This window comes from Rhea pennata, chromosome 12 (genome assembly GCF_028389875.1).
Source record: "Rhea pennata isolate bPtePen1 chromosome 12, bPtePen1.pri, whole genome shotgun sequence".
NCBI classification, from domain to species: Eukaryota; Metazoa; Chordata; class Aves; order Rheiformes; family Rheidae; genus Rhea; species Rhea pennata.
In genome coordinates this window covers 828,961-845,476 of record NC_084674.1, presented here as the reverse complement: position 1 = coordinate 845,476, position 16,516 = coordinate 828,961, and the positions used below count along the sequence as shown (strand labels likewise).

Genomic DNA, 16,516 nt, shown 5'->3' with positions numbered 1-16,516 from the left:
GTTTCCAGCAGGCTTCACCTGACCAAATCAGGTATCTAGAGTGTCATGTCTACAGCTAAGCTAGTCATAAGGACGTGGTGGAGAGAACCAGACTAGCTGCAACTCATCCCAAAGAAACTTGTCACTGTGCTTTAGAGAACTGATAGTTTCTGGAAAACAAGAAACTGGAGGACAATTGCCCTTTGGCACTGGAACTTTAACCAGCCAATGCACCAAGTAAACGATAAAAATGCTGAGGCACATTCGATATCCCTTTGGGCTTTTCCCTCACTATAAAAGTCACCAGCAAACACTACCTAGCCCCAGTACAACTAAAGAAAGATGTTAGTCTCTGGTCTCTTGAAGCCAAAAAACTCTTGCTGTGGAAATTGTAACACATGTCGTGGCTCCAGATTATAGGGCACAGAGGCAAGGCCAGGCGTCAGGAAGACACCTAATGCACTGCTGTTTGTGCCCCCACATTACCGATGCTGAGAGGCAACGTAGTCAGTGCTCTCAATTGCAGCAATGCATTAAATACTGGATTCTGAAGCATTACTGGGAGAAGAAAGATGCACAGTTCATTTAACTGCTGGGATAAAATCCAAAAGGAAGAGTTTGGATTGTAGCTGTGTGAACATTTCAATGGCTTCAGTTTGCAGGGGTTCAGATGAACAACATGAGTTCAGAGGCTGAGCCAAATCATGCCCCCACCTGCCCAAATCACCCAAGAGAGGAATTCCTACCTTCTGCATCTGGGAAAAGCAGAAGAGTAAGGGGAAGAAAGAAAGCAAATCACTAAATGGGAACAAGTCCCCATTTTGTAACACCACAGTCGAAGTCCAAATCCAGACCTGACTCACATACTACAGTATCAATTACAAGCATCTCCAAGCTCTGCCTTGAGACCACATTTGGATGAAATGCAGAGTTTAGTAAACTCTATTTGCAGATATTCAAGCAGAAAAAGAGTTTCCACAGTTATAATTGGGATGTATTTGGATAGATTTCAAAAATGCCTAAAAGACCAATAAAAGGCCTATGGATCAGTAAGTGACAACTATCATTGTACTTATGCATAAATGACACCACGACTGCCTACAGAGCCTCTTGCAGATGGGCAGATTTCTTCTCTGAAGCCATTCATGCCCATTCCAGGGGACACGGTGTTGTCACCGATCAAAGCAGTCCCCGTTCAGCGTGTGTCCCCAAGGATGCCTTCTGCATCCAAAGAGCTATGTCCCACCAGCCAGGTCCCCTCACATACCACCCACCACGTGGACTGTAATCACTCACTCTCCTTGCACCATGAACCTGCTGCTCCCATCCGGCACCACCCCAAGCAAGCGTGCCATATTAAGGATCACCGCAAGTGAAACGCCATCTTCGTACTTTACAAGCAGCTTTTCATAATTTTCTTGTATAAATTTGTCCTAGTACTTCTTGAACATGTGAAGTTTACAGCATTCACAACATCGTCTTCCAGTGAAGAGGAGGCAATTCCCGTTCCAGAGAGTCTCACAGTTTAACTACGCATTGAGTGAGAAGGCTCTTTTGCTTTTTTTTGAACATTTTGTCTGTCATGGGGCTTTTCAAGTCCAAAAATTTTCATCCTTAAGGAGAAGGGGTCCCTTCTCCATGTCACTTGTGACTTTGCAGAACTGAATCATGCTCCCCTGGATCAGCTCTTCTTCTCTCCCCGTCTAAATAGACATTTCCAAATAAGAGACAGCCAGTACTTTTCATTCACCTTCTCTGTACTTTTGCTATAGTTTGTATGTGTTGGTAGGGAAAGAGTGGAAAGAAAAACAAACAGGATCTGAGATGTGGGTATGCCATAGACTTGCAGGGGATTAACTGCTTTTCTGGGTTTTCTGCTCCGTCCTCAGCAATTTCAAGTTTTTGATTTCCTTTGTCCCCAGTAGCGAGCACTGGGCTGACAAGCTCCTAGAACTTGCTACTTTACCTCCAAGATCCCATCACGAAGCTCCTGCAGAGCCCAGCCTTATTCATCCAAGTTAGGAAGTTGGTTCTCTTAATGTGCATCACCTAACATTTCTCTACATTTCACACCGCACCATTTTATTACCCAATCACTTAACAGTGCACACAGAGGCACATAAATAAATCTAATGTACAGGTATGCACATACATGTGAATTAAGTGCACACTTGCAGGTGTTCTGTAAAAATACGTACTTTTTATTTAACAGTTGTTGCCTCTGCATCTAATTCCTCCATCCGCCAATTTTAGGAATTCAATCTCCATCAATTTTTCAATTTTCATTGTATGCTTCACCCATTTCCTTTCTTGGCTTTGCCAGAGTTTTTTTCTTTGTTTGTTTGGTTTTTTTAAACTGTGACTTAGGGCCTAGAGTTTTGTTTTTATTTTCGATATTTTTTTCAACATCTTTTAGCTTTCTCTTCTCCTGGGATTCCCAGCTGTTTCCATTTATCAGGACCACCTTACTAATAACACTTTTTTTCCCCCTCCCTTAAAAACATGCAGACTTTGGGAATTTTTTCTTCTCTCCTGCTGTTTCTCTAAAAAAGAATTTTCTCCTTTTTGGGTATGCTGAGCCAAAACGGCCAGCTGACACCCTGGATATATACTGCCTGTGGTGCCTAGGGAAAAATCACAGTAGGTCCACCAATTTCACTGAGGTATGCTGATTTACCAGCTTAACATCTTTATAAATTCTCTCTGATTCTGTATAAAAATTCTCATGGAGAAAGAGTTTCAAACAGTGGCTGCAGCAAGTCTCTCTTTTTCCACTCCATCAAACCTCATCAAAAACCTAAGCGCTATCATCACTGCCCTGAAAACCTAGCCCTTGCTGAGTCCTTTGCAGATTTCTACAACTTGCACTATAACTCGATTCCCTGAGGGGCTGGACTCTGCTTTTTTCTTGTTTCACAGTGCTCTGTGATATTAAAAAGAAATGGACAATGGGAGGAGGGGTTGCATTTTTCCTTAGAAGGCCTTCAAAGCTAGCAAAGCTAGCAAAGCTGTCACCTACCAAGCCAAAAAGAACTGATTCTGAAGTGGAAAATGGAAAACAAACATATAAGACAAACACCCCAATCCGAATGTTACCAGCATTAACTAAATTCTACAGAAAAAAACCCATCATCCTGCAGGTCATCCAGCAGCAGTGAGTAGTGAATTCCTCTCTCTGCTTTGGAGAAAATGCTGCTTCCTTTAAGATTAAAATAAAGGATCTCAAGGTATCGTTGCAATGCAAAGGTGCAACTGCAGCTTGCACGAACGCTGCCAAACAACTTGCAAAGCTGTCCTGCTACCAAACGCAGCCATAGCAGAGAGGCCACCCAGCCACGGGTTCAAGCTCCAAAGAAGGTTTACAGCCTGCAAAACCAAATTTGCCAGTGATTTGAGAAGTGTAATATAGTTTCTTCTCCCCCACCATTTGACAGTCCATTTTATATCTTCCATAAGCCCTGCAGCGGCCAACACAAGCCATCATACTGGCCTCAGCTGGAGTCAGATCAGGCCTGCAGTTGGCTCAACTAAATCTCTCCTACTCAAAAACACTAAAAACTTAATCCCCACTCGCTCAGAGCCTCAAATTTTTCCATCCTTCTTGGGCCTGGGGTAAGCCAAAAGGCTTTCCAGCCGGCCATGATGAAATGTGTCTAATCAATGACTGGCCAAACACCAGGATGAGCAGAGCAGACCATATGCTGCAGGTCACTGGGAGGGTAAAACACTTCAGTGGAGATGAACAAAAACGCAGAGCCCCAGTTTACTGATGAATGGCCCACAACAGTGCTAAGCGTGTCCAGCGAAGGTAAGGGGAGAAGCAGCTCAGCGCTCAGCATCTTTGTTGGCAAATTACCACCCTACTGATCAATTGCTTCTCAATTATGCACATCCTCGTACCCCAGATACTGCGTAGCCTTTTCTTTGCTGCAGCTGTTTACATTTACATAATGAAAGTGCAAAACACAAAACCTTCCAGCTCCTCTGTGTACCCACAGCATGTCACAACCCATTAATAAATTCTAGATGGGAGGAATTAAAAGTGACATCTCTGGAAAAAAATGTTACTCTAATTTACCATCAAAGAGCAATCTACAACAAAACCAAACAGCTGAACCACAACTGCAGATGCCCTTAACCCTTCTGGAGCCGGTTTGTTTGCCTTAACAGTCCTCGACAGCACAGTCTCTCCAGGAGAAGGGCTTGCAGCACTTCACTTGCTATATTCAAACTCAGATCAGATAAAACACTGAAAGATACCTCCTCTGAACAACCTAGTACCAGCTGAAGGACTAGACCAGATGTCTTAACAAGCCTTTTACCAAGATGCTCTTATTCCCATACCTATGCCTAAATCTTCTCACCAAAGAACTGCTGGAAAATGAGAAACACAGCTCCAGATCCTCTCTTGGGCACAGTACACAAGAGGTTAAAGAAAACAACCTGCCTGTCCCCAGAAGTGTCAGCCTCCCTATCTACATTAAGGGCAAATGATGACACAAAACAAGTCTTTTCAGTGATTTAGCTGATCATTATTTCCATGGACACGTGAGTCCTACCACAATTTAAACCTCAAGGGACAAATGCAAGTGAAATCACAGATCTCCACAACTCAATTGCACAGCCTTCCTCTGATTAAAAGCAGGTGCTGGCTTTGGCAGGCTGCAGATGGAGTCAATACTACTTTACCTCTGCAGGCAGAGGATGGGGGAAGGGAGAAACAAGGAGGAACAATTTCTATAAAATATAAGCATTATGTCTTAAAGCTAAATTTTAAATTCAAACAGGAAGAGGGAGGAAGAGAGGGAAAGGAAACACACACACAAAAAAAAAAATCCTGCTGAATGCATGAAATATTTTATCATCTTTTCTTAGTAGATAGACTTACTATGGGGAAAATTCTTGAAACACTGTATTTATGCCCTTGCTTGAATGTTGGTTGGATGTGTCCTACTACAGTTTAAAATGTGATACACCATTCATGGATTTAGGAAGGGTACGCAGACAAGACTCATCTCAAAACACGTTTCACAGAAAAATGCAAATGGGAGGGAGATTTTGAGACTGATTTAGAACCAACTTAACTGATAAATCCCAAATTTGTCCAACTTCTGGAGGGACAGGGAAAGGGGCGATAACTCGTATCATATCAGCAACCCAAATCTGTTCTTATGGTTTAATTTCTAAGTCAAATCTATAAACTAAAGGACTCTGCCCATGAAACTATCACATTAAGTTTACTCTCTAGTTGGCTAAAATTTTAAGATAACGACTGTTTTTAGCACATTTCTACATTTGGAAAGTCAGACATGCCACAGAACTTGCCCTGCTCACTGAACTACAGTTGTCCGGCCACCCCATGGAAAATCAGCTCTGCAGGTGCGATCAAATGCAGGAAGAACACTATAGCGGCCAGAAGGTCCGTCTAGCCCCGCACGGCGTCGCTGGGGCAGGGTTAACAGCTGCCCAGGAGAGGGGCGAAGGCAAAGGGCGAGTGCTGTGCCACCGAGCACGTCCCCTGCTTCCAGCAGGGTGGAGGCCAGGGACTCCCAAGCCTGAACCTGCATCGGGACTGCAGTTTTACAGCTGTAGCTAGACCTGAACTGTGGAATCCAAGTTACACATTTGGCATTTGAAGTCATCCTGGGAAAAAAAACAACAATCTACAATATTCCAGGGATAATGCAATATATGTAATATTAATGATGTAAAAAGAGAACTTTCCTTCTTACCTTTTCTTTCTGTCTGGTGCCTGGTGACCATCCACAACTTACATTACCAGGAAAAATGAAGTCCTGATTTCAAATCACTTTCTACAAACTGCTTATGATTTTTGTAGTCTTACTGTATTATGTAATCTGTTGTCTTTTTAAACTGAAGAATCCTAGCCTGCCTCACCGCGAGAGCTACTTCACTATGTACTGTGAGATCCTGCAAGTCTTTGATGCTTTGAATTTGGTTATCACTAATAATTCTGTATCATCAGCAGACTTTGTCAGCTTATTATTCATCCCGTTTCCAAATGACTTAAGAACTCCACTGAAATTCTCCTTTGCTTTGTTTCCTGTTTTTCAACCAGTCAATACCCAGAAAACCACTCCTCCTTCTTCAACAGCTTCTTTTCCTAAAGAACTTCAGGGAAGGACCTTTCCCAAAGCCTTTAAGGCATTGAAGATACTGTGCCAACCTACCACATGATCACTGACTCCAGTGGATTCCTGAGGCATCATTTTTCTCTTCAGAAAGCTACACTGATTCTTCCATTGTATCTGCCTGAACATCTGCTAATTCTACCCTCACTGAAGTATCACCCAACAGCCTCTTTTTAAAGTCAGATCTGCTGATCTGTTCTCTGAAAAGCCCTTCAGGAATCTTTAAAAAATAAATCAACAAAAAATTAAAAATAATGTTTTTTTAAAATTATATTTTCCACCTTCCATTTCTCTGGCGCTGACAGCAATTTAACCATGATGTTACGCATCACGGCTAGTCATTTGACCATTTTGTATCTCAGTTTCTTTAATGTTGCTGTGTAAGTATTACCTGGAAAGAATGATAAACGATAATCCCTTGTATGGGTTTGCTCTAAAACATCTACTAACAAATCAACTGGGGAAAATTCTTCAAACTGGTTCCCCCCACAAAGCAAACCTCTAGTCTAAGCTTTTCCATAACAAATACCAGACAAAGAACTGAGATAGCTTTTTGCTATTACCTCATATTCTTTTTGCATCTCAGTCACCGAGGCCCTCTTCACACCCCATGGCAGGTTTTTTCTTATTATTTTGGAGAAGCTTTTGTTAACTTTCATGCTTTCAGTAAGTTATCCCTGAAAATTTCATTTGGCCTAACTTGTACTGGTTTTAACATTTTCACTTTCCAGAGTTTAAGCTATTCTTTATGTTGCTCACTCAGGTAAGACCTGTACTTAGAAAGTCCTGTTACTTTTCTCTGCTATTTAACCACATTGGCTTTTTAAATACTTATTTATACTGTTCTGGGGGGATACAGGTGTGCCTGAGATACTGAAATTGTTGGCTGCAGCTGAGGTGCAACTTGGGCTCTACTTCCATCATCAAAATTCTCGCTGCTTTGCTGGACCAGGATCACAAAGCCATGCTATTCTCTAATTGTTTTAAAGTCTGCAATTTCACCAGGACACTTCAAATTGTTTTATAGTTCTAAACATTCTCACGATAAAAAGTATGGCTAAATTCAATTTCAATAATCTAAACGCCCCATTTGCAGATTCATCTTCCATCTTCAAATAGCCTCCAGTTTGTGCAGAAAGCCACAGTAAAGTCCTTTTTTTTTTTTTTGTTCGTTTGTTTTTTAAGCAGGAAAATGAAAGGATGGATCCTGATTGAACAGAACTACATCACTGTTTTGGTTACCTTTTTAAAAAGTCTGATGACATCCTCACTGATCTGTGACAGCCGGACGATGACATTGTTCATGAAAATGTCATTCAGGGTAGCATGATCTCTGCTCTCTCGACGAGTCTGCGTTAGAACCAGGTACCAGCAGTTCACTGGGGAGAGTAGGTGCTGATCTTTCCTGGAGAAACACGAAAAAAAATCAAAAGGCCAAGTGAACAATTCAGAAAGGCAATTAACTTTTAAATGAATGCTATCAACGTATTAGCATTGCTTTCCTCCAGAGTATAAATCTGCTGCAGTTCATCCCACCCTCAGAGAGGAGTGTGAACTCCTCCTTGCTACTTCCCGTCCTCAGAAACATTGCAACATTTGGCCAGATACTTGACTACCACGCACAACAGCTGATATAAACCCAACCTGCTTCTTCAGAGCACAGCTGTAACCACTAAGGTGCCATTTTGCTGGACGTTATTTCTAAGAGCTCAGAGCTCCATCCTGCTGATCTGCAGGAAGGACATCTGGTCACAGCATCTTGTGTGCTAACATCCCTAATCTCCTCCTGCCCGGGCCTGTGATTACTTACTGCAGCGGAGCAGAAACTCCAGCAGCGTGGAACAGCAAAGCCGAGAAGACAGACAAGGGCAGTGCCAAAGAGCACCGCTCAGAATGAAAAATAGCGTATTAGGCCAATTGCCTGCTTTCAAGAAACCTCAGAAAGTCTTCAGAGTCAGCCACAAAGACAGGAGCCACAAAGAAATGGGAGATACAGCTGCAGACCCAGGATACCAGACTGCGCACTGTAACGAGCACTCTTTGGGAGCAGAAGAGTGACTGGGATATTTAATGGGTCTTTTCCATTCCAACGCTCCTCTGATTGCGCTATGAGGCAAACGCTTCAGATAGCCTTTTTTCACAGGAAAATGTTTGCATAGCCGTTTGCATTAGACACAGATATTCTGAATCACTGAACCCATCACTAATTAATTCCTTGGTATCCATATGGGGTCTTCATCAGGGTGCAACTGCAGCGTGCACCAGCGCGGTGCTGGCTGCTCTTCTGCCGCGAGGTCCTGGAGGCCCCCGGCCCCCCGCCGACCCGCCCCGGCCACGGCGGGGCCGCCCCAGCGGGCGTCCGCCGTCCCAGCTGCGCCCCGGAGCCACGCGCCACGACGCACCACGAGCCGCGGCACCCCGCGAAGGCCGCCCGCCCCTCCAACCCGCCCCAGAGGGCCGGGCCGGGAGGCAGCTCCGGCCCCGCGGGCAGGCCTCCGCTCCCCAGGACGCCCCACCGCCATCCTCCTTGCAACGCAGCCGCACAGCGAGCGGCGAGCGATCGCTTTGCTGGGGCCATTCCTCGCCATGCACGTTTGGCACTGAGATCTTCTTCCTCTTCTCATACACACACGCAGCTGGCAAAATCTCAGTCAGCCAGTGAAACAAACTAGTAATTCCTGTGTCTAAATGTTCTCCAAGTTTCACGCTTCACTTGACTAGTAACGCAGAAGTCATGACTAACCACAGCTTGAACTGCAGATTTACACCAAAAGCGACAGGCAGAAAAAGATACAGCAACACACTGCCCAGCGCACTGCCTTCTCATTAACTGAACACCTGCAGTATTTTGCACCGCACATTATCCCAGAAGAAAACAATTTGAAGCGCATCGTAAGCCCGTATCAGAGCCACAGAACGCCTTTCTAAGGTGCGCGAACTCTGCTGCGAACACTCGGAAGCAGCAAGCCACGTCCTCGAGGAGCTCCCACAGTTCTTCCAAGCTCTGAAATCTCCGACAGGTACAACTACACCCGCACCACTCACCAGGAAAGCTCGGTTCCACCCTGCAGACCGGAGTCAGCCTACTCGAGCCGCAGACACGGCGGCGAGCGGGGGCGGACCGGCACGGCGCAGCGGCACGCCTGTTTGCCGGCCCCCGCCCGCCCAGTCCCGATGGGCGGCCCCGTGGCCCGTTAAACTCACGCTACCTGATCACTTCCGCACTGACTTGTGGCAACAGGTTTACCTGTAACTGCTCCTAGTTTGGGGTACAAGGCCAGAAGAAATGGCTTAGCCCACGCTTGCTGCGCTCACCCACCCAGCGCGCGCCCGCTCCGGCTCTGCCCTCTCATTCGAGGCAGAGCACTGCGTGCTCCCAGCTCTCTCCTGGTCCATAGTTCAACCGGCCACGACAGCGGCTGCAGCGAGCGAGACCTGTCCAGGAGCCTAACGGGCACACGACTGAACGCAGCTCCTCGGCAGCCTGCGCCCAGAACGGCTGGGCTCCGTTCACGGGTTCCGAGCTCCCCGGGCACAGCTCTAGAGCCAGGTTTTAAGGGCTCTCGTTTGAGCACAAGGCTCCGTGGGCAGCCAGGCTCACGGGCTCCGCGCGCAGGGGAAGCGCGTGCGTGCGCGCAGCTTTGCGGCTCCGTACGCAACCAGCTCCAGAGGTTTGTCTCAGGTGGACCTCTGGACCTCCTGTCCCCACAGGAGACTCCATCAGCCCACTCACAGGTCGTGGGAGACGAGCCTTCACTAAAAGTAGAAATCAGTGATCTACAGCATACAACATAAACACAAAAAAACTTCCAAAAGCCTGTTCAGGAGCAGGCAACCTGCTCCTTTGCAAATTCTGTTTTTCTGTGCTAGAGGGTAAGCTTCAGGCATTTGTGTTCATGCCAAGTAAAACTGAGCAATGCTTACTGAGCCCGCTATGGACCTTTGTGAAGCCTGTGGTGTGCAATCAGATGGGAAAATCTCACAGTTCATACAAATCAAGACCCCTGTGGAGAGGAAGAAAACCCTCGACACAGCTGGCATGGGCGCCTGGGGGAAGAAACCCTCTGGGAAGCCAACCGTGAGAAACAGCCTTCATTATCTGGGGTTACAGAGGCCAAATACAGATAAGCAGCAGTTTAGCTCCCTGCACTCTGCTGTCACCTGGTGCAGATCAATTCCTCTCGCAATCAGCATAAAAGATCACGTAACGCGACGTGGCCTGGGTGGACTTCTGGCGGTAGAGACCGAACACAAAACAGCTAGATATGAACCAACGCAACCTTCAGAGATATGATTTTAGCCAAAATCTTTGGATTAAAGCAATTAATAGAATCAAAACATTATCTGAACTTCCTAGAACGTAAAAAGCAGGTGCTCAAAGCAGGGCAGTGGCAAGGCTAAAGGATATACTAGGGCATTTTTCTTGATAAGAAGAGGGCATTTTTGCCAGATTCTTATAGCATGTGTTCATATGAGCTTCTGGTCTCTACGGCCTCAGATGTTTTTTTGGACTTGCTTTCTCAGTTAAAGCAGATTTACAGTCCCTGAAGTAGGAGTTTTAGGATGTAGCATGCAAGATAAATACAGAAAAAACAGAATGAGCACTCCAGTAAATTACTTCTGGCACTGGCATCTGTCTCACAGTTGGGAGACAAAACAGTGAGCAATTTAGTAGCTACTGGAAGAGAAAATGCTATTAGAAAAGCAGCCAAAGCTTAACAGAACCAGTTATTATTCAGGCCTGTACCTCTCCTCCCCGTGCACTGCTTAGGACGAGAAGGGAAACATTCCTCTTCCCAAGACAAATGGTGAGGATTTCTCCCTCAGAAGAGGGAGAAAGGAACTACAGCAAGATACATAAATAACACAAAGATGGTAAACAGCTTGATTTTGCTATGTTCTCTTTCCATTCTCTCTGTGGATTCCTGATTTAATAATGTATTACTGCAATTGATATAACGTAATAATATATTAGGTCCATTTAAAAATTGATGAATATCCTTGGAAGCTTCAGTGCTGACCTAGCTGCATCAGCCCAAATACAGCCTTCAAGACCCATCAGTAAAAAAATTCCACACACATTCTCATCCACCTGGTAAAACAAAATCCAAAGGAAAAGCAAAACTGCAGCCAGCACGTTAGAGCTCTGAAGCAGGCGTCACACTCTATTACCTCACCGAGGTTAGCTACACCAACCAAGGACAGCGGATAAAAAGGACAAATGCAACAGAAGACATGACAAACCGATGATAAAAAGGTCAAGAACGGCTGGGGGGGAGGCAGCCTCGGCGGTTCCTTGCGCGGCGCACGGCTCCCGCGGGCGTCCCCGAGGGAGCGCCGGGCCGCGCGGCGCTCCGCCGTGTCCCCGGCTCCTCCGCCGTGTCCCCGGCTCCTCGTCTCGGCCCCGGCACCAGGGCCGGCGGCGAGGCGGCGCACGGCGCGGGCAGGAGGCAGCCTCATCCAAGTCAGCATTGCAGAGCCTTCTCCGCGGCCACGAACGCGTCCTGTAATGCAACGCTGGAGGAAAAAGCGCGGAAAACGGCTCCGAGACGCGCTGCCTCCGCGCCGAGTCCCCCGACGCGCGGCTGCCTGGTAGGCAGCCCGAGCTTGGACAGCTCGGCGCAGCAACTGGACCGCGTGGCAGGCCGGCCAGGCGTAACCGCTCAGCAGCGTGCACCGAGGCTGAACTCAACTCCATAGATTAAAGCTTAAATAAAGATTTGAAAGAATAAAGGGATGTAACCTCTGCCTGAACAGGAAGGAAGAGCCGTCCATCCCACGGCTCACTGGGAAAATACCAGCTCCAGAAGTCTCTCCGTTATATTTTGCCCTGCAGTAGGAGGACAGCCAGGTCCACGTGATAGCTGGCCCACGCAGGAGATCGGTGCTGCCACGCCGACAGAGGAGGCCCAGACGTCCCTCCCGCATGTCCCTGCCCAGCTTCCCAGCAGCCCCACGCCATGGTCCCCCACCACCACCTCTCAGGTCACACCAGCATCCCACGCTCCTTGGTGCACAGGGGAACACGAGGCTGATTACCAGCCTCTGCTGGCACTGCACCTTACGGATCGGCTGCTTCAATTTTTTTTTTTTTTTTAATCAAGCCCAGATCTGCTGCTCCTGCTCCTACTTCCCATAATACGTAGGAGGGAAGGTTTCAGCCAGGCTCCCTGCGCTGGCTAGGTTGCTCTACTATGTCTCGCTCAGCAGAGGATGGCTAAGACTCTCTGAGCAAAACAGAGGCTGGACGGCTTCATCTGCTAAAACAGAGATAGGGAATCAGCTTTTAGTCAACCACATCCTTGTCCTACTTCATCACACCATCCCCTTCCTCCAGTGCTGTGTGACATTTCCTGTTTCCAGTGGCTCACGCGTCACTCCGAGACTCAGGTCAGAAAGCCACCATCACTTCGCCCAACGCCCTCCAGCTCGCCTCTGGGCTGAGCGTGCCGGCCTCTCCAGGCTCCCGCACGCGTACCTGCCTCCCGCCCCAGGGAAAGGTCGAAGCTAGCGGCAAATTTTCTTGAAAGCGCGCCCTGATCGCCGGCCACGCTCTGATTTCCAGGGACCCGTGCTCTCGAGTCTCCTCCGGGCTCGCAGAGGTCCTGCGCAGCTGCCGAGCGCTTCCACGCAGGGACGTCCGGCAAGAGGTGAGCACGCGCTCCGGAGCCCAAAGCAGGCCTGTCCCGAGCCGGACGCTTTGGGAGATGTCGGGGAAAGGAACGCCCCGGCAATCCCTTCAGCGCTCCACAAGGAAGAGAAAGTTTTGCTCCTCCCAACACTTCATTCTATTAATAGAGCTGCCACTTTCACTTCAGAAAAGAGCCCATTTGCCATGCATCTGTTAGGCTGCATTTTGTCCACTGAACGCACGGCAGGAAATTTGCTTGCTAAAATGTAACATCAATATATGCATGTACGCTGGATATTTACTGCGGTCTTAATGCAGCTCACGCTGCAGACAGAGAGATTTCCACATACTGCAGCGCGTGTCCGATCAGGCAACCGAAACGTCCCCTGGAGCCACGCAGTGTCACCCAGGAAAGCATTACAGCACCTGGCCTTGCCGGGTATGGTCACGCTGACGGGGCATCCCAGCGTGAATCTAGCACCCCGAACCACCAGTCAGGAAAACATTCTTTTGAGGGAAATTTCAATGAATATTTCACACTTAATTGGAGCAATTAACTGTTTTGACATATTCCATTTTGACAACATTGAAACAAATTTGCACTGTTTTTCTATGTATTGTATTCAACGTTAAAAGCAAACTGATCAAAAGCGAATCAATTTAAAAAAATTATACAACAAAGCATTTTACACTGTCCAATTGAAACATTTTGAGATTCTCTAAACAAGGAAGCCAAAATGGTTTGTTTCAAATGTTTCACCTATACCTTCTCCCCCCCCCAATTCTCATAAAACATACTGATTTCAGAGAAACTGCCTTTTCCAATGGACACTTTTCCTGCCAAGAATTTGCGTGAGCCTGCGAACCCTCAGCTCCCGCGGAGGCGTCTGCAGCGACTTCCCTCCAGCGGCAGCCGCAATACGGCACCGCAGGAGAGCGGCCGGTTTCCGCCGAGGACGGGCGGGCGCGGGCGCAGCCGTGCCGGGGGGAGCAGCGGCGGCAGCAGCCCCGGGCGGCTCCGCCGGCCCCTCCGCGGCTGCCACGAGCCACCTGCTGCGCGGGCGACGGGCTGCGCCGCACCGCCGGCACCGCGAGCGCGGAGCTAAGCGCTGCGGATTAGGGGGCTCAGGGAGCGCCGAGGAATAAAAGCGGGATTGCAGTAAGTGAATTAAGCGATCGGTGGAAGAGCTAAAGACCAGATGGAGGCTCTGAAAGCAGCACGTGCCTGCGGAAGGCCAAGGGGACGGGCCCGGCTGCGGGGAAGGAGCCAGCCGGGCACCGCGGCGGGCCGGCGGCGAGCCCGATCGTCTCGGGCTGAGGCCCCGGGGCTCTCCGGGAGGCACAGCCTGTATATCCTCCAACGCGGGCTTGTTCTTCACGAAAGAACACGCTTTCCTGCTACAGATAAACAGGGAAAGGCGCAGAATTCCACCCTGAAACACCCTACCGCTTCAAAGCAAAAGCGCCAGGCTGCTCCTCCCGGACCTTCTCGCCCTCCTGAGCTTCCCCTGGAGCCCTGCGACAGCTGCAGCTGATCACGTATTCAAATCCCAGCGGCCTCCCCCCAACGCCACACACGCGCGCAAGCTGCCGGGGGCTGCCCGCTGCCGGGGGCTGCCCGCTGTTCAGCCCGCGTACAGTGCCGTGCACACGAGACGCGCGCAGGCTCGCGCGCCGCGGGGCTGCAGCCTGCTCACGCAGGCGGCGCTGTCAAGGACGGCTCTGCTGGAGATGGATTTTAGGCACCCCTGGGTGCGGAGTCCAGCAAGACTGTCCTCACCATGCTGCCCCACACTTAATGCAGTTACGTGGTGCAGGTGAAGCCCCGAAACACCTACTCCTAATTACCGAGATGGTCACGTCAAACCGCACCAGGGCTGGAGCCTGTATCCCACCTCCCACCCCGAGTCAGTGCAGAGGGAGGCAGGCTGCCTCCAGAAAAACCTCCCCCCACTAACACGCACAGACAAAACAACGGCACATAGAAGCGTGGAAGAGCGTGTCAACCCTCACCTCAGCAGCACTGCCACGATTACCGTCATTAGGCTTGGACTGCAGCCTCCTGCACAGGACTACAGAGACCAAGGGAGAAGCTGAAGACACCGTACTTCTTAAGGGTGTCAAAAGCCCCATCAGAATAATGGCATTCATAAGCCAGGGGGAGAGCAGTCCGGAGGAGTCTGCTACGGGGTAGGCACAAAGCACTGTGGAAAAAGCTGCTAAGAAATTAACACTGGTCCCCTCTCAAAATGGAGCGAGACAGCAAGGACTCAGCAGAGGTGCGTACTGAAATCACACTAATCCTATTAATGCTGTCAGTACCGTCCCAAAACATGGGGCACTTGTGCCTAGATATTTTGCAAAGACCTGTAGATGCTGCAAATTACAGAGCATCTTCCCAACACTGCAAACAGAATAAGCAATGCCCCGAGCTTCTTTGGGAGTGCCAGGAGGGGAGAAGTACACACAAGCCTTCATGGACTCCCATCTCTGGAAGATGGGCACCTTCCTGGACCCATGATCACAAGTTCCTTCCCCAAGGCTGTTGTCCCTGAAATATGATTCAGCAATGCCAGCCAAGCACCAAGCAAATGAAGAGCAATAGTCAGCTGCAAAAAGAACAAATAGCATTTGAATAGCAATTCATTTCAAGGGGACTTTTGCATAAGACAACAGTAAATCCCTGCTCACTACAAAGACCGAGTAAACAGATTAAATAGGATTTAGTAATATGCAATAAATAGGATTCAGTAACGCAACAGCAGAAATCGCTGCTTTTCCTGCTGAAATGGAAAAATATCACAAGAGGCTAGAGGAAGAAAGAGGCAGCAAAGAGCCAGGGGTTGGCAAGGCTAAGAGCCTCAGGCAGGCAAAACCTCCAGGAAAGGAGCTGCACAACAGCTACAGTCTTTGGCCACGGGACCAAACTACAGTAGCTTCACCTGGAGGAAAGGATGCACTCCCAGTCAAGAAACGATTTCATGGATGCAGCCGTCACAAAAGGAGACAGAGAGGAACGCGACAGCCGGGGAGACAAAGGCAAGGGGTCCGGCTGCCGCGCGAACGAGCGTCCCCCGCGCTGCCGCCCGGCCGGGATGCTGCACGCGCAGCCCGGCGCTCCTGCCGAGCCCGGCCGGCGGCTCGCGGCCCCGCAGCGCGCGGCAGCCCCCAGGGAACTCCCCTTTTCCTGCCTTAAATAAAAAAGAAAGAAGGAGCTAGATTTCTTCCCAGTCCCTAATTCATATTTTCACGGTACTGCTTGAACTAGCACATAAGTCTAATTCAGGCAGCACAACTAAATAATGCTGTGGTGAAAAAATCTATTACTGGAAAATAGGTTTCCAGCTCTTACTCCTTCTGAAAACTGCACAGTGATAACACAGAGAAGGCCACCATTTGCTAATTTTTTTAATCATTTTTTTTAAACTCTGCAGCTAATCTCCCACCCCCACTAAATACATAAGTAAGTAAATAGAATCAATTCAGCTTTTTAACCAGTCTCTGGCCCATCATTTTGCATCATCTTGGTCCCGGAAACGCCTGCTTACTTGAACTGGTGCTCCCTGGAGCTGCGTATCTTGGAAGAGAATCGTTCAGCTAACTTCTCCAGGCTCCTGGAGTACTCCAGCTCTATCTCAGCTTTCCTACGGAAGAACTCCTGGAGGTCCTGCAAGAGTTGCAGACGCGACTCCGACTGCTGTTCCAGGCATTTGAACTGTTCCACCAGCTGAGTACGGATTTCTGAATGCACACA

The 16,516-nt window shown here is 48.5% G+C and overlaps 1 protein-coding gene across 3 annotated transcripts in view; it reads right to left on the bottom strand.

Annotated features, from left to right (window-relative positions):
* SRGAP3 (SLIT-ROBO Rho GTPase activating protein 3) overlaps positions 1–16,516 on the bottom strand; it is a 137,383-nt gene that overhangs the window by 50,834 nt on the left and 70,033 nt on the right. For all 3 annotated transcript variants that reach the window (XR_009959661.1, XM_062585316.1, XM_062585317.1), the window contains exons 2-3: positions 16,311–16,503; positions 7,374–7,536 (exon numbers count right to left, since the gene is read on the bottom strand). Coding sequence is in view for 2 of the 3 variants with exons in the window: in XM_062585316.1 (XP_062441300.1) it covers positions 7,374–7,536; positions 16,311–16,503 (356 nt within the window). In the remaining variant the exon portion in view is untranslated. The remainder of the gene's footprint in view (positions 1–7,373; positions 7,537–16,310; positions 16,504–16,516) is intronic.